Source organism: Phocoena phocoena, chromosome 6, assembly GCF_963924675.1.
Source record: "Phocoena phocoena chromosome 6, mPhoPho1.1, whole genome shotgun sequence".
Lineage (NCBI taxonomy): Eukaryota > Metazoa > Chordata > Mammalia > Artiodactyla > Phocoenidae > Phocoena > Phocoena phocoena.
In genome coordinates this window covers 50,787,078-50,805,504 of record NC_089224.1, presented here as the reverse complement: position 1 = coordinate 50,805,504, position 18,427 = coordinate 50,787,078, and the positions used below count along the sequence as shown (strand labels likewise).

The window sequence follows — 18,427 nt, the reverse complement described above, 5'->3', positions numbered from 1 at the left end:
TTACTCTTAAGTATGGAAGAGTTCCTTCTAACTCTTAAACTTCCATTCTGAAGGCACTTCCTCTGGAGTCTGAGCTTTGGGGGCATGGTGGTAAGATGAAAAGATTTTGGGACTCAGTATCAGAAGAGCTTGATTGAGTCCTTGGTGTCCCCTACTTAGTAGCTGACTGGCCTTAGGCAAGTCATTTAAGACTTTCTGAATTAGATGAGTTTCTGTAATTGAAATGAGAATAATGAACCTCAGGTAAGGTAATTTATAGCTTAACTGTATCAACAATGACCTTGTAGAAAGAGCTTTGGCTTTAGAGTTAGATAGATAGTAACGAGTTGGAATTTTGGTTCTGTAACTATTTGTCTTTTGACAAATTACTTCTAATCTCTTAGTTTTCTCTGTTGAAAAGGATAATCTTTACATTGCAGTGTTGTAAGGATTGGAGTTCTATAGTTCTATGTATAAATAAAATACCAAACACAGTGCTTGACATTTTACTAGGTGCTCAATAGATTAATGATAGTGGTGTTTGTTTGTCTACCACTATTCCCAAACTTAGTATTTAGGTCCCTGGAGAAATGGGATTCCCTCCCCCCCACCCCATCTTGGTAAAATTTTTGTCTTCTTTGTCCTAGGTCAAACTATTCTGCATCAGCTGTGTGAGTCACTGACTATTTTGAAGATCCCTTAGTGTTTGGCTGTAGGAGCCATTAGTCAGTTCCCAGTACAGTGTTTGAGTCTACATCTCAGTTGGCTTATTTGAGTCTCTTTTCTTTCAGTGATCTCTCTCAGGGTTGTTTATTGCGAGCAGGGACAGATCAGTTTAGATTTTTTTGGTGTGTGGGGGAGGCATCTTCTAGCTATCCCTGTATACCTACAATTTTACTAAACAATTCTTTTATTTTCATAATGGTGTGCCTTGGTGGGTCATTTATCACTCAGTGTCCTGGCCTTTTAATTTTTATTTTTTTGGTTGCGCCACATGACTTGTGTGATCTTAGTTCCCCACCAGGGATTGAACCCAGGCCCCTGGCAGTGAGAGCTTCAAGTCCTAACCACTGGACCATTAGGGAATTCCCACTAAACAATTCTTCTATTACATCTTTTTTTTTTTTTTTTTGCGGTACGCAGGCCTCTCACTGTTGTGGCCTCTCCCATTGCGGAGCACAGGCTCTGGACACGCAGGCTCAGCAGCCCTGGCTCATGGGCCCAGCCGCTCCACGGCATGTGGGATCTTCCCGGACTGGGGCACGAACCCGTGTCCCCTGCATAGGCAGGTGGACTCTCAACCACTGCGCCACCAGGGAAGCCTTCTTTTATTACATCTTTAACCAGACCAAATCACCCCAAGTTTCACCTACTCCTTTCCTTCATCAGAGATCTCAGAGGGTTTGTGTTACAGTAATAGAAACTGACAGTGACTGTGTACTGTATATGTGTTGTGTATATTACTTAAATATCAAATATATGAGCTTGATATAGTTATCTCCTTATGGTTGAGGAAACAAGCTCAGAGAGTTTAAGTGGCTTGCCTATGACCACATACTTGATGCTTATTGGAATCCTAGCTCAGATCTCTCTGAGACCAAATCTCATGGTCTTTCTTAGGATATTGGACTTCTGCTGGGGATACCAAGAGACCTTGTGAGATCTTCATATTTGTGTCTATTTGGAGTTAGTTAGTTATCGAGATGTTTACCCAAAGATTCCTTCATACTGTAGTAAAGTAACTTACAGTTGTTGACTCTGTATAATTTGGAGTATCTCTGGTAGAAGAGTGTTCTGGAGAGAAGCCAGGGTAAGTGACAAATGCTCTCTCCTTTCCTTTTTCCTCTTCAATCCCTTGGGAGAAGGCCTTTGAAAATTACTGTAAGATCTTTTATGTGGGAGTGCCTTGGCCTCTTTGATTGTAACATTGCATTAAAAATATTTCATTTATGAAAAAGTCTTTTGGGACCCCACAACATCCCTGGACTGCATTTTCTTTCATACTGAATTCTGTGCCCCAGAGATAGGCACTACCTATTCCTCTTCCAGTTTAAGAACAATTAGTCACTATTTTATTACTTTTTATTTGAGAAATTAAAATAATCTAATAGTATTAGCATATTCTTATAAGAAGGAATTTCTTTCTAATGTTTTGTCATTTTTGTTTCTAATCTTATTTAAAAAGAAATAAAACACTGGCTTTTATTTTATTTTTTATAACTTAAAAAAAAGTTTATTTATTTATTTAGGCTGTGTTGGGTCTTAGTTGTGGCACGCGGGGTCTTCATTGCGGCACGTGGAATCCTTTTGTTGTGGCATGCAGACTCTTAGTTGTGGCATGTGAACTCTTAGTTGTGCCATGCATGCGGGATCTAGTTCCCTGGCCAGGGATTGAACCTGGGCCCCCTGCATTGGGAGCATGGAGTCTTACCCACTGGACCACCAGGGAAGTCCCCAAACACTGTGGCTTTTAAAAATACAAGTATTTACATGTTTTTTAAAGAATAATCTTAAAAATACAGATAAGTCAAAAAACAAAAGAAAAATCACCTCTAGTCTCAGGGCTCATATAAATAACTGCTGTTATATTGTTTACTATTTTAACAGACTTCAGCCCATGTAACCTGTAAGCCACAGACGTCTTGGACTGTTTTAATCATTAATAACGAAGTATATCATTAAGCAACAGTGGGGTATTTTCAAAGAGTTGGAAGACTCATCATGAGTTTGAACACTTCAAATAATGCCCCTGGTGATATCCAAAGGTAAGCCTCCAGTCTCTTCTTCTAGTTGAGGAATGCTTTTGGTTGCAGGGAGCAGGGAGAAATAAGTGGTTGGAGAGGCTGATTGTAAGAATTCTCATGGGATGGTAAGGGAAGTGGAAATTTCATGGGACTGGAGGAGCAAGAATGATGCCTCATAGAAACCAGAACTGGGTCTGGAGACTCTGTGTGGCTCTTTATGCTCCTTTGTTAACTCAGTGTACAAAAGTCAGTGTCTGTACTTTCTCCAGTCCCTAGAGACTTGCTTATTCTTTTCCACTTCTCTAAGTCTTTTCTTCTGCTTATTCATTATTACTTGGCTTGCCACAATCTGTGTTGCTGTGTTTCCTCTTATTTCCTCATTGCCCCAACTCTGATTCATCACTCTACTTAAGCGTTCTGTTAGTTTTAGCTCCTGTTGCTAACTGCTTCTTTTCTTGGAGTTTACATTCTAAGAATTGCTGTTGCTCATCTTTTTTGTACCATTCATATATGCCTTTGGGTGAGGTGCCTACCTTTGGTTTATTCATATCTCATGTGAATAATATAAAAACTCTGAGTCCATAATGCGAAATGGAGCCATTTCGGAGAGTGCAACTCAAAGTGTGGTTTACGAAGAAATAAGTACAGAAATTGAAAGCAAGTGTTTAGAAACTTATAATCATGTAACAGAGTAATTTTCTATTTGTTGAATCTAATAATAAAACAGAGTTGAATTTTATCTGTTTTTAGATTTTCTTTTTTAGTTATCCCTTTTAAATATATTTTACGGAAGCAATGGGAGTGGGGTGGGGATAGTCCTTGCTCACGTTTAGTTTGAGAAGAACTGATCTTGAGCACCTTTTCAGCAAGGATGTGTGGGTGGGGTGAGTACCATGACTAACATGTACTTTGCTTTATAAATAGGATTTGCAATGTAAACGTTTCCTACCTGTCTTTAGGAGCTACCTGAAATCCTTTCTGGAGCAAGACAGAGAATAAATGAGTAAAATATTAATATTTTTCTTTACTAAAATTTTATCTTAAAAAGAATTTTTTCTTTTAGATGTTCCTAGGGTTAAGAGTGAGGTCTCATCAGCTGGTTCTCCACCACTATGGTGAGGAAGATGGTTCAAAAACTGCTAAAGGGAGTGTTTTAAGGTTCTTTTTTGCTCTGATATCCTGTCTTATATATGTGCATATGTATATATACACAGAGATATGTATATTTTAATGCAGATAATGCATGTGTTTTTAGAATAATTTAAGAAATACAAATGAATAAAACGATGAAACTGCTTATAATGCTACCACTTAGAGTTAACTACCGACAGTATTTTGGTATTTACTTGCCCAGACCTTTTCTTTTGAACATATAAATATATATTTCAAAAATTAGAATAATATTTTACATTAGTATCTTGCTTTTTCAATTTTGGGGGGAACATCTTGCCAAATTAATATACATCTGCCATAATTTTTAATGGTTTAATTACTCTTCAGACTTCTAGAATCTGGACCGATGAAGTTATTTAAACTCTGCTATTTACCACGAACGTACTTTCTGTTTCTATAGATTTGCCTTTTTTGAACAATTCATATAACTGGGGTCATACAATATATGGTCATTTGTGTCTGGCTTCTTTTCAGTAGGCATGTTCTTCAGATTTATTATATTGTAACATGTGTCAGTACTTTGTTTCTTCTTATTGCTGAATATTATTCCATTTTATGGATATATACATTTTAGTTAACCATTCACCAGTTGATGGACATTTGGGTTGTTTCCACATTTTGCCTATTATGAATAACTCTGCTATAAACACTTGTGTGCAAGTCTTTGTGTAGACATATTTTATTTCTCTTGGATAGATTCTTAGGAGCACCATTACTTCATCATATAGTAAATTTATGTTAAAATTTTTAAGAAACTTCCGAATTGTATTCTAAAGTGATTGAAGCATTTTACATTTCCACCAGCAGTGTATAAGGGTTTTATACATTTCCATATCCTCCCCAACACTTGTTGTTTTCTGACTTTTTGATTATAGCCATTTCAGTGAGAGTAAAGTAATACGTCATTGTGATTTTATTTTGTGTTTTCCTAGTGAGCAATGATGTTGAACATCTTTGCATGTGCTTTTTTTCGCCCATTTGTGTATCTTCATTGGTGAAAAGCCTATTCAGATCTTTTGCCTGATTTTAAATCGAGTTATTCATCTTTTTGTTATCGAGCTTCAAGAGTTCTTTATATATTCTGAGGGCTTCCCTGGTGGCGCAGTGGTTAAGAATCCGCCTGCCAATGCAGGAGACACGGGTTCGAGCCCTGGTCCGGGAAGATCCCACATGCCACTAAGCAACTAAGCCCGTTTGCCACAACTACTGAAGCCCACGCACCTGGAGCCCATGCTCTGCAACAAGAGAAGACACCGCAATGAGAAACCCGTGCACTGCAACGAAGAGTAGCGCCCGCTCGCCACAACTAGAGAAAAGCCTGTGTGCAGCAATGAAGACCCAACACAACCAAAAATAAAAAATAAAATAAATTTATTAAAAAAAAGAGTTCTTTATGTATTCTGGATACAAATCCTTTATCAGATGTATAATTTGCAAATATCTTGTCCCATTTGTTGGCTTGACTTCATTTTCTTAATAATGTCTTTTGAAGTGTAAAAGTTATTAATTTTTATGAAGTTCAATTCTTTTTCTTTATGGATTGTGCTTTTGGTTTCATATCTAAGAAATTTTGCCCAACTTAAGGTCATGAAGATTTTTCTCCTAAGTTTTTTTCTACAATTTTTATCATTTTAGTTCTTACATTTAGATCCGGGCTCCATTTTAAGTTACTTTGTAGTATATGGTGTGAGGTAAGGGTCTAAATTTATCTTTTTGCCTGTGGAGATCAGTTGTTTTAGCACCATTTGTTGATAAGACTATCTTTTCCCCCATTGAATTGTCTTGGCACCTTTGTTGAAAATTAATTGACTGTATATATATATGACTTTATTTCTGTGGTCTCAATTCTGGTACACTGATCTACATGTTTATTCTTAATTCAAATTCTACACTGTTTTGATTACTGTAGCTTTATGGTAAGTTTTGAATTTAGAAGGTGCAAGTCCTCCCATTAGTTTTTCTTAAAGATTATTTTGGTTTTTCTGAGTCCTTTGCTTTTCCATATAATTTTTAGGGTCAGCTTGTCAATTTCTGCAAAAAAAAAGCCTGCTTGGATTTTGGTAGGCAATATGTTGAATCTATAGATCAGTTTGGGGAAAGTGGACATCTTAAAATACTAGTCTTCAAATACATGAATGTGAATGTGGAATGTCTTTTCATTTACTTAGGTCTTCAATTTAGTTCAACAATAATTTATGCTTTTCAGTGTAGAAGTCTTTCCCTTTTTTTGTTAAATTTAATCCTAAATCTATTTAATTTACTTGATGCTATTATAAGTGGAATTATTTTTTAAATTTCAGTTTTGGATTATTTATTGCTAGTGTTTAGAAATGTGATTGGTTTTGCATATTGATCTTATAGTCTGTGACCTTGCTGAAATTGTTTTTTAGTTCTAGTCTTTTTGCTTCTTAATGGATTTCTTAGGATAATCTTACAGGATCATGTTCTTTGCCATTAAAGACAGTTTTACTTCTTCCTTCAGTATATGTGCCTTTTATTTCTTTTCCTTTTTTTTTTTCCTGATTGCACTGTCTAGAACCTCCAATACAGTCTTGAATAGAAGTATTACTAGCAGACATCTTTGTTTTGTTCCCAGTCTTAGGGGAAGCTTTCAATGTTTCACCATTAAGTTTGATGCTACTTTTTGCAGTTTTTCATAGAGGCCCTTTATCAGATTGATGAAATTTCCTTGTATTCCTAGTTTGTTGAGAGTTATTTTTTTAAATCATGAATGGGTGTTGGATTTTGTCAAATACATTTTCTGTATCTGTTGAGATGATCATATAGTTTTCATCCTTTGTTTTAGTAAAATGGTATATTACATCACTTGAGTTTCAGACATTATACCAATTTTCTATTTTGGGGATAAATCCCCAAAATAGAATTTAATTAATAGAATTAATTAATAGATTAATTAAATAGAATTTAATTAATCATGTTGTAATTTAATTCTTTCAAGATGTTGCTGGATTTGGTTTGCTAATGTTTTGTTGAGGATTTTTTGTATCTCTATTCATGAAAGATATTGGTCTGTACTCTTCCTTTCTTGAGATGTCTGCCATATTTTGGTATTAGGTAATGCTGGACTCAGAATGATTTGGAGAAATGTTTCCTCCTCCTCTAATGTGAGGATTGGTATTATTTCTTCCTTAAAGTTTGGTAGAATCTGGACTTGGACTTTCTCTATGATTAGATTTTTAAAATTATTAATTCAATGTTGTTGTCTGTTATAGGTCTGTTCAGATTTTCTCTTTCTTTTTGAGTTAGTTTTAGTAGTTACCATCTTTTTAGGAATTTGTCCTAAATTTGTCCTGATTTGTTAGCGTAAAGTTGTTCATGGTATTCATTATAATCCTTCTACGTTGGTAGTGCCATTCCCTTTTTTATATTTTGCTTATACTTTGAGTTTCTTCTCTTTTTTCTTTGTCTCGCTAACCAAAGGTGTATCAAGTTTATTCATCTATTTAAAGAATCAAATTTTGGTTTCATTGATTCTCTGTTGTTTTATTTTAGTCTTATTTTAAAAAAATTACGTATGCATGTTATTTAAAGACTAATTGTTCTAAAAGGCTTACTTACTGCTGTTAGGAAAAATAGCAGTGCTTATTACCTTGAGACAAATAACTTTCTTTATCCCTAGAAAGAATCATTTTCAACTCTCTGAGATGTTTTTTTAAAATCCATACCTCTTCAAAAATTTTTTTTATATTGCTATTTGATTTTTCATGTTTAGCCATTATCTACTGACTTTCCACTATAGAAGTTCATAATTTAGTTTTCATTCATACTTGCCTCCCTTTTCTATTCTCTCTTCATTTATTGATATATAATCTTGGTTAGATTAATCAATGTTTACATTATCATATAATTATCAAAACTTCCTAGCTGAGTTATGTAGTAGTATTCAGTGACCATTTTTTCTGTCGTATACATTTTGTTTTTCTTGGATTTAATTAATAGTTGTCTCATTTGTTGTTTACTTGGTTTAATTTCCATGAACTTATGAATTCAACTTCATACTCCCACCAAGTTTTATAAATCTCTCAATATGTTCACATAGTTGATGTATTCTGTTCTTTTCTCTTTTCATCTTAAAGAAATTACTCCTGGAGGCATTGGCCAGTACAGTTGGAACAGATTACCCTTTAAGTGATTTGCTGCACAAATTTCACTGGGTGCTTCCTTTCATCACTATCTTAGACATCCCTTTGCTGTTTTCTTATCTTGAATACCCTACTTCTGGGATCCCATTTCTTTCTCTTTCTCAGTGTGGGTCCTTATTTTGGTGAAACAAGTCTTCCAGTAGCCCCTTATAAATGTTTTGATGTCTTGTAGATCTGAAATAGTGTTTCTCATACTCTTGTCTTTTTTTGTTTTTGAAAGCTTTAGACATTTATTACCAAACTTCTAAAAACTTTTCTGCCAGTTTACACTCTGATTATAGGTATGAAAGCGTGCACGTTTCATCTTCCCTTCCCCATACTCTTTGAATGGTACTTGTTGAGCATAAAATTCTAAATTGGAAATTATTTTCTCTTGTAATTTTTTGAGGCATCTGGGAGATTTCTGTTTTAAATTTATTTATTTAGTTTTTCATTTCTTAGTTTGTGTTTTTGATTTCCAAGAGCTCTTTTTTTGTTCTATGAATATTTCATTTTTAATTACATCCAGTTTTTGTTTTATGGATTTTTTTATCCTCTCCTATTTTTCTGAGGATTTTAATGTTAAGGGTTTTTTCTTAATCTTTTTTTAAAGTTATCTTTTCCCTGCATCATCTTTGACTTCTTCCCTGCCCCTTGTAGTCTCTGTCTTTCTTATCAGATGTTGCTTAACTTCTGGTGATCCTTGGCTCTCTATTCATATTTAAAAGTAGAGTCCTAAAAAGATGATTGGAAGCTCAGTGTATGAGGCATTCTGTGTAGGGTGATCTGGTTAAGCTGTTTTGCTGGAGAACCCGTAACATTGGCATCTTTAGGTTTTTTTCACCTTGTTGGTTAGATTCTCCAGGGAAGATCCTTCTAGTCTCTGCTTTGGCTGACATTGTTCTGTTAGACAATAAGTATTAGAAGACCAGGGATATAATTTATTATATAACTTTTTACTCGAGTCTCTTGCTTTTGGTATGGAACACTTACCCGATTTGTATCTGATGTCTCCAATCCAGAGACGTTCTGTTTTATCCTCTCCAGGGGATAAACCCCTAGTGTTGTGCCAGAGTGGGGAAGAAATCAATACCCAGTTGTGTGGTGTATAGGGTAGAGGATCTGAGGATCTTATTATTTCTTTGGCAGACTTTCAACCAATTCTCCTGTTTTCTGCTCTGCTTTTACCCCCATTTTAAAAGGTGTTGCCAGTGAACTGAGCTTTTTGGGACTCTGGTGTAAATCAGGTTGCTTTTCTTACTGTTGGCTTTGAATTCAGCTCTCTTATATAAATCACTTACCACTTATCCACCTGCGTTCCAACTTCTAGTATTTTATTGCTATTGTCTCATCTCTGGTACTAATTCTCCTTGTGAGTTTATATCTCTAAATTCTCTTTGCTGTTAAATTAGTTAAAATTTTAATTTTACTTTTGGGGAGAGAGTAGAACTTTACTCTGCCATTTAAAAGCATGAGTCTGTATTCTCTTATACTTTCTCTTTTTGTAATATGTGTTATATTTGCAATAAGTAAAATATATTATTTAAAAAGGTTAAAAGGAAAGAACTCAGTCTTCTCTAAAACTTGCCAGCTTGTGATAGGATCAGATAACCTTTATTGCCTATCTTGAACAATATGGTGGTTTGCCAGTGGACAGTGGTTTGTTTCTAGTCATATACTGCTTTGCAATTCTATCTAGCTTTTGCAATCAATATCTTTTACTGGAATGTAAGTTTCTTTAGGGTAAGGACCGTAACATGTTCCCTGTTTTTTTTGAAAAATAAGTTATCAGAAATACGGGAAATGCTGGAAATTTACTTAATAATAATTATATTTTATTTTGATCTCATTTTATAGGTTGAAGAATGCCTCATCTGATATAAAACAAATGGTTAAAAATGAAACAGACTTGGATATTACTGCTGATCTCAGAAAGAAACTCCATCGGGCTAAGAAAGAAAAATTAGAAATAACAACTAAGCACAATGCAGAGGTAGAATTTATTTTCTTCTCAAATAATGTTAAAAGTAGAGTTTGATTATTTTAGATTCATTTCATATTAGAAACTACTTGTTTTAACATTTATCACTGTAACATTCTTGTGCTTAAAAAGGACATTAATAGAACAGATGGTTTTTTTAAATACAGTGGAATTGTATAGGAGTGTTAAAGTAGAAATTTAATGAAGTATTGTATTTATTGGTATGTTGCCTTAATTTTATTTTAATTAATGAATTATATTTGCTCAAAAATGTTAATTGATGAATGCGTTTGGTGACTAAGGGATTTGTAAATTAGGCATTTTGGAAATCTTAATGTAGTTTCCTTATGGTCTCAGTCATAGAGCAGTCTCTTAAACAATTAGATTTGAGTATGGAATTTTTGATCAGTGTAATTCATGAATTATCTTAGTTTGTTTTTCAATTGTATCATTATATCTTTTATTAGTATGTGTGTGTATATATATAAATATCTGTATTTCATATGTATATGTGTATATTCCAAGGACAGAAGTTAATTTTTACTCTAGGATAATTCATGAATTATATGTTTATGTCTCTTCTGTCGTCGTTCTTCTCTGTTTTCTTCTTTTTCTTTATTTAAGTCTTACTCATTCTTAAAGCTCAGCCTAGGCAGCCCGATGTAGTGGAAAGAATATTGAGTTACAGAGACCTGGACTCATTCTTGGCCCTTCCATTTACAACATATGTGACCTTGGGCGAGTTATTTATCCTGTACATCTTTGGTTTCTCATTGTGAAATGCTGGTCCCAAAGGGTTGTTGAGATAATTAAATGAAATAGAATTTGAGAAGTGTCTGTGCACTGTAATAGTAGTTGTAATTTATTGACAGTTAAGCATAAACAGTGTATTTTCCTTCCCTTTTTGCTAAAATCCGACGCTGTTCTGTCAGGAAACCTTTTAAAGCCTTGCTAGGTGAAAATGATTACTCCTTTCTTTCCTCTCCCATAACATGTTGCTGTTACAGATATTTTAGAGCTAAAACATTTATTTCATGCTTACCTGCGTTTCTTTAGTCCTTAAGCTTCGTGAGAGCTGAAAGTAGTGACCATGCTTTGTCCTTGTACCTGTCGAGTTGCTTATTGGCACGTAGTAGGCCCTCAGTAGCTGTGTGTTGAATAAACGTTTGGAAAAATGATCTTTTTCAGGTTCTCTAAGGAACAGTGGTTTATGATTAAAATAACAAGCGATCAATCTATGACTGTTTTATTTGTATTTTTAAGGGCAATTGAGGTAATTTTAAAGTGATAATTGAAGTAGTAATTGCTTTTATTTATGTTGTACTATTACATACTGAATATAAAGTAGTATTTGTTAAATGGGTGCTAATTGTTCATAATCCCCAAAACTTATTTTATAAACCAAATGTACATTTTACTTGAGAATATTAGTATCATGATAATCATTCATCCATTAAATAGATTCTTTCACATATATTTATAGTTATCACATTTCTCTTACCAGAACATACATTTATTATCTTTTATTTGATCAAAATATTTTGAATTATGTGTTCACATTAAAGAGATTGGAAATTATCTCACGGAAAAAAGAATTTTCTCGAAATAGGTAGTTATAGTTGGTTCAACTCCAGGTTTGTATTACTGTTCAGTTTTACTGTTTCAATTATTTGTTTAGCTGATTTTACTCATATAGTAAAATTTTTAGCCATGTAATTTCTAAATATGTCCATTATAAAGCAAGGCAGAGAGGAATGAAACTATCTAAAAACTAAGGCCAGATATTTGTCTTATCAGGTACTCCTAATGCTAACACACTGGCTTATTGGCACAAAATTTCTTTAAAATCTAAGTGTCCTATCAATAGATGAGTGGATAAAGAAAATGTTTCAAATATGTGTATATATATATATATATATATATATATATACACATATAAATGAATATATATATATTATTTAAAAAAAAATTTATTTCTTTATTTTTGGCTGCATTAGGTCTTTGTTGCTGCGTGTGGGCTTTCTCTAGTTGCAGTGAGCGGGGGCTACTCTTCGTTGTGGTGCGTGGGCTTCTCATTGCATTGGCTTCTCTTGTTGCAGAGCATGGGCTCTAGGCATGCGGGCTTCAGTAGTTGTGGCACACAGGCTCAGTAGTTGTGGCTCGTGGGCTCTAGAGTGCAGGCTCAGTAGTTGTGGCACACGGGCTTAGTTGCTCTGCAACAGGTGGGATCTTCCCGGACCAGGGCTTGAACCTGTGTCCCCCTCATTGGCAAGCAGATTCTTAACCACTGCACCACCAGGGAAGTCCGTGTGTGTGTGTATGTGTGTGTGTGTGTGTGTATATACAATGGAATATTATTCACACAAAAAAAGAGTGACATCTTGCCATTTGTGACAATATAGATGGACCTTGGGGCCATTATGGTAAGTGAAATAAGTCAGACAGAGAAAAACAAATACTGGAGGGATCTTCAAGATGGCGGAGGAGTAAGATGTGGAGATCACCTTCCTTCCCACAAATACATCAGAAATATATCTACATGTGGAACAACTCCTACAGAACACCTACTGAACGCTGGCAGAAGACCTCAGACCTCCCAAAAGGCAGGAAACTCCCCATGTACCTGGGCAGGGCAAAAGAAAAAAGGAAAACCAGAGACAGAAGAATAGAGACAGGACCTGCCCCTCTGGGAGGGAGCTGTGAAGGAGGAAAAGTTGCCACACACTTGGAAGCCCCTTCACTGGCGGAGACGAGGGGTGGATAGGGGGGAAGCTTTGGAGCCATGGAGAAGAGCACAGCAACAGGGGTGCAGAGGGTAAAGCAGAGAGATTCCCGCACAGAGGATTGGTTCCGACCAGCACTCACCAGCCTGAGAGGCTTGTCTGCTCACCCGCTGGGATGGGTGTGGGCTGGGAGACGAGGCTCCAGCTTCAGAGGTCATATCCCAGGGAGAGGACTGGGGTTGGCTGCGTGAACACAGCCTGAAGGGGGCTAGTGCACCACAGCTATTGGTGAGCGAATCTCGGAAAATGTCTAGACCTGCCTAAGAGGCAAGAGACCATTGTTTTGGGGTGCATGAGGAGAGGGGATCCAGAGCACTGCCTAAACGAGCTCCAGAGATGGGCACCAGTTGTGGCTATCAGCGCGGATACCGGAGACGGACATGAAATGCTAAGGCTGCTGCTGCAGCCACCCAAGACGCCTGGGTGCAAGCACAGGTCACTATCCACACCTCCCCTCCCGGGAGCCTATGCAGCCTGCCACTGCCAGGGTCCCGTGATCCATGGACAACTTCCCTGGGAGAACACACATTGTGCCTCAGGCTGTGAAAACGTCATGCTGGCCTCTGCTGCTGCAGGCTCACCCTGCATTCTGTACCCCTCCTTCCCTCTGGCCTGAATGAGCCAGAGCCCCCGAATCAGCTGCTGCTTTAACCCCATCCGGTCTGGGTGGGGAACAGATGCCCTCAGGCGACCTACACGCAGAGGCGGGGCCAAATCCAAAGCTGAACCCCAGGAGCTGTGCAAACAAAGAAGAGAAAGGGAAATCTCTCCCAGCAGCCTCAGGAGCAGTGGATTAAATCTCCATAGTCAACCTGATTTACCCTGCATCTGTGGAATACCTGAATAGACAATGAATCATCCCAAAATTGGGGCAGTGGACTTTGGGAGCAACTGTAGACTTGGGGTTTGCTTTCTGCATCTAATTTGTTTCTGGTTTTATGTTTATTTTAGTTTAGTATTTAGAGCTTATTATCACTGGTAAATTTGTTTATTGATTTGGTTGCTCTCGTAATTGCTTTTTTTAAAAAAAATATAATTTTCTTTTTCTGTTTTTGTGACTGTGTATGTGTATGCTTCTCTGTGTGATTTTGTCTCTATGGCTTTGCTTTTACCATTTGTCCTAGGGTTCAGTCTTTCCATTTTTCTGGGATAGTTTTTAGCGCTTGTTATCATTGGTGGATTTGTTTTTTAGTTTGGTTGTTCTCTTCTTTCTTTTTTTTATTACTTTTTTATTTTTAATAATTTATCTTTTATTTTATTATTTTCTTTCTTTCTCTCTTTTTCCTCCCTTTTCTTCTGAGCTGAGTGGCTGACAGGGTCTTGGTGCTCTGGCCGGGTGTTAGGCCTGAACCTCTGAGGTGGGAGAGCTGAATTCAGGACATTGGACCACCAGAAGCCTCCCAGCCCCATGTAAAATCAAATGGTGAGAGCTCTCACAGAGATCTCCATCTCAATGCTAAGACCCAGCTCCACTCAACAACCAGCAAGCTACAGTGTGGGACACCCTGTGCCAAACAACTAGCAAGACAGGAACACAACCCCACCTGTTAGCAGAGAGACTGCCTAAAATCATAATCAGTTCACAGATACCCCAAAACACACCACCGGACATGGTCCTGCCCACCAGAAAGAAAAGATCCATCCCCACCCACCAAAACACAGGCACCAGTCCCCTCCAGCAGGAAGCCTACACAACCCACTGAACTAACCTTACCAACTGGGGGCAGACACCAAAAACAATGGGAACTATGAACCTACAGCCTGCAAAAGGAGACCCCAAGCACAGTAAGATAAGCAAAATGAGAAGACAGAGAAATACCCAGCAGATGAAAGAGCAAAGTAAAAACCCACCAGATCAGACAAATGAAGAGGAAATAGGCAGCCTACCTGAAAAAGAATTCAGAAAAATGATAGTAAAGATGATCCCAAATCTTGGAAATAGAATGGAGAAAATACAAGAAATTATTAACAAGGACCTAGAAGAACTAAAGGGCAAACAAACAATGATGAAAAACACAATAAATGAAATTAAAAGTTCTCTAGAAGGAATCAATAGCAGAATAACTGAGGCAGTAGAACGGATAAATGACCTGGAAGATAAAATGGTAGAAATAACTACTGCAGAGCAGAATAAAGGAAAAAGAATGAAAAGAATTGAGGACAGTCTCAGAGACCTCTGGGACAACACTAAATGCACCATTTGAATTATAGGGGTCCCAGAAGAAGAAGAGAAAAAGAAAGGGAATGCAAAAATATTTAAAGAGATTATAGTTGAAAACTTCCCTAACATGGGAAAGGAAATAGTCAATCAAGTCCAGGAAGCAGATAGAGTCCCATACAGGATAAATCCAAGGAGAAACACACCAACACATATATTAATCAAACTATCAAAAATAAAATACGAAGGAAAAATATTAAAAGCAGCAAGAGAAAAGCAGCAAATAACATACAAGGGAATCCTCATAAGGTTAGCAGTTGATCTTTTAGCAGAAACTCTGCAAGTCAGAAGGCAGTGGCAGCACATATTTAATGTGATGAAAGGGGAAAACCTACAACCAAGGTTACTCTTCCCAGCAAGGATCTCATTCAGATTTGACAGAGAAATTAAAACCTTTACAGACAAGCAAAAGCTAAGAGAGTTCAGCACCACCAAACCAGCTGTACAACAAATGCTAAAGGAACTTCTCTAGGCAGGAAACACAAGAGAAGGAAAAGACCTACAAAAAAAACCCCCAAAACAATTAAGAAAATGGTAATAGGAACATACATATTGATAATTACCTTAAATGTAAAAGGATTAAATGCACCAACCAAAAGATATAGACTGACTGAATGGGTACAAAAACAAGACCCGTATACATGCTGTCTACAAGAGACCCACTTCAGACCTAGGGACACATACAGACTGAAAGTGAGGGGATGGAAAAAGATATTCCATGCAAATGGAAATCAAAAGAAAGCTGGAGTAGCAGTTCTCATATCAGACAAAATAGAATTTAAAATAAAGACTTCTTACAAGAGACAAAGAAGGACACTACATAATGATCAAGGGAGCAATCCAAGAAGAAGATATAACAATTATAAATATTTATGCACCCAACATAGGAGTGCCTCAATACATAAGGCAAATGCTAACAGCCATAAAATGGGAAATCGAGAGTAACACAGTCATAGTAGGGGACTTTAACACCCCACTTTCACCAATGGACAGATCATCCAAAATGAAAATAAGTAAGGAAACACAAGCTTTAAATGACACATTACACAAGATGGACTTAGTTGATATTTATAGGACATTCCATCCAAAAACAACAGAATACACTTTCTTCTTAAGTGCTCATGGAACATTCTCCAGGATAGATCATATCTTGGGTCACAAATCAAGGCTTGGTAAATTTAAGAAAATTGAAATCATATCAAGTATCTTTTCTGACCACAACGCTATGAGACTACATATCAATTACAGGAAAAAAAACTGTAAAACATACAAACACATGGAGGCTAAGCAATACACTACTAAATAACCAACAGATCACTGAAGAAATCACAGAGGAAATCAAAAAATACCTAGAAACAAATGACAATGAAAACACCATGACCCAAAACCTATGGGATGCAGCAGAAGCAGTTCTAAGAGGGAAGTTTATAGCAATACAGTCCTATCTCAAGAAACAAGAAAAACCTCAAATAAACAACCTAACCTTACACCTAAAGCAATTAGAGAAAGAACAAAAAAAAACCCCAAAGTTAGTAGAAGGAAAGAAATCATAAAGATCAGGTCTGAAATAAATGAAAAAGAAATGAAGGAAACGATAGCAAAGATCAATAAAACTGAAACCTGGTTCTTTGAGAAGATAAGAATAATTGATTAAACCATTGGCCAGACTCCTAAAGAAAAAAGGGAGAAGGCTCAAATCAATAGAATTAAAAATGAAAAAGGAGAAATAACAACTGACACTGTAGAAATACAAAGGATCATGAGAAATTACTATAAGCAACTATATGCAAATAAAATGGACAACCTGGAAGAAATGGACAAATTCTTGGAAAAGCACAACATTCCAAGACTGAACCAGGAAAAAATAGAAAATACAAACAGACCAGTCACAAGCACTGAAATTGAAACTGTGATTAAAAATCATCCAACAGGGCTTCCCTGGTGGTGCAGTGGTTGAGAGTCTGCCTGCAGATGCAGGGGACACGGGTTCGTGCTCCGGTCTGGGAGGATCCCACATGCCGTGGAGTGGCTGGGCCCGTGAGCCATGGCCGCTGGGCCTGTGCGTCCGGAGCCTGTGCTCTGCAACGGGAGAGGCCACAACAGTGAGAGGCCCACACACTGCAAAAAAAAAAAAAAAAAAAAAAAAATCATCCAACAAACAAGAGTCCAGAACCAGATGGCTTCACAGGTGAATTCTATCAAACATTGAGAGAAGAGCTAACACATATCCTTCTCAAACTCTTCCAAAATATAGCAGAGGGAGGAACACTCCCAGACTCATTCTGCGAACCCACCATCACCCTGATACCAAAACCAGACAAAGATGTCACGGAAAAAGAAAACTACAGGCCGGTATCCCTGATGAACATAGATGCAAAAATCCTCAACAAACAGAATTTGGCAGCACATTAAAGGGATCATACACCACGATCAAGTGGGGTTTATCCTAGGAATGTAAGGATTCTTCAATATATGCAAAGCAATCAGGGTGATGCACCATATTAACAAACTGAAGGATAAAATCCATATGATCATTTCAATAGACACAAAAAAAGCTTTTGATAAAATTCAACACCCATTTATGATAAAAACCCTCCAGAAAGTAAGCATAGAGGGAACTTACTTCAACATAATACAGGCCATATATGACAAGCCCATAGCTACCATCGTTCTCAGTGTTGAAAAGCTGAAACCATTTCCACTAAGATCAGGAACAAGACAAGGCTGCCCACTCTCACCACTCTTATTCAACATAGTTTTGGAAGTTTAGCCACAGCAGTCAGAGAAGAAAAAGAAATAAAAGGAATCCAAGTCAGAAAAGAAGAAGTAAAGCTGTCACTGTTTGCAGATGATATGGTACTATACATATAGAATCCTAAAGATGCTACCAGAAAACTACTAGAGCTAATCAATAAATTTAGTAATGTAGCAGGATACAAAATTAATGCACACAAATCTCTTTCATTCCTATGCACTAATGATGAAAAATCTGAAAGAGAAATTAAGGAAACACTCCCATTTACCATTGCAACAAACAGAATAAAATACCTAGGAATAAAACTACCTAAGGAGACAAAAGACCTGTCTGCAGAAAACTGTAAGACACTGATGAAAGAAATTAAAGATGATATAAACAGATGGAGAGATATACCATGTTCTTGGATTGGAAGAATCAACATTGTGAAAATGACTATACTACCCAAAGCAATCTATAGGTTCAATGCAATCCCTATCAAACTACCAATGGCATTTTTCACAGAACTAGAACAAAAGATTTCACAATTTGTATGGAAACACAAAAGACCCCGAATAGCCAAAGCAATCTTGAGAAAGAAAAAATAGAGCTGGAGGAATCAGTCTCCCGGACTTCAGACTATATTACAAAGCTGCAGTAATGAAGACAGTAT

The 18,427-nt window shown here is 36.7% G+C and overlaps 1 protein-coding gene and 1 non-coding gene across 2 annotated transcripts in view; one reads left to right on the top strand and one right to left on the bottom strand.

Annotated features, from left to right (window-relative positions):
• Window positions 1-2,355: 2,355 nt before the first annotated feature.
• On the bottom strand, window positions 2,356-2,428 carry TRNAW-CCA (transfer RNA tryptophan (anticodon CCA)). Its single transcript has one exon. It is a non-coding gene; the product is annotated as a tRNA-Trp (tRNA).
• A 272-nt stretch (window positions 2,429-2,700) lies between these two features.
• Window positions 2,701-18,427, top strand: part of CCDC171 (coiled-coil domain containing 171) — a 349,858-nt gene continuing 334,131 nt past the window's right edge. Inside the window, 2 exon segments of the mRNA XM_065879246.1 lie at window positions 2,701-2,744; window positions 9,896-10,031. Of these exon segments, the coding sequence (XP_065735318.1) occupies window positions 2,701-2,744; window positions 9,896-10,031 (180 nt within the window).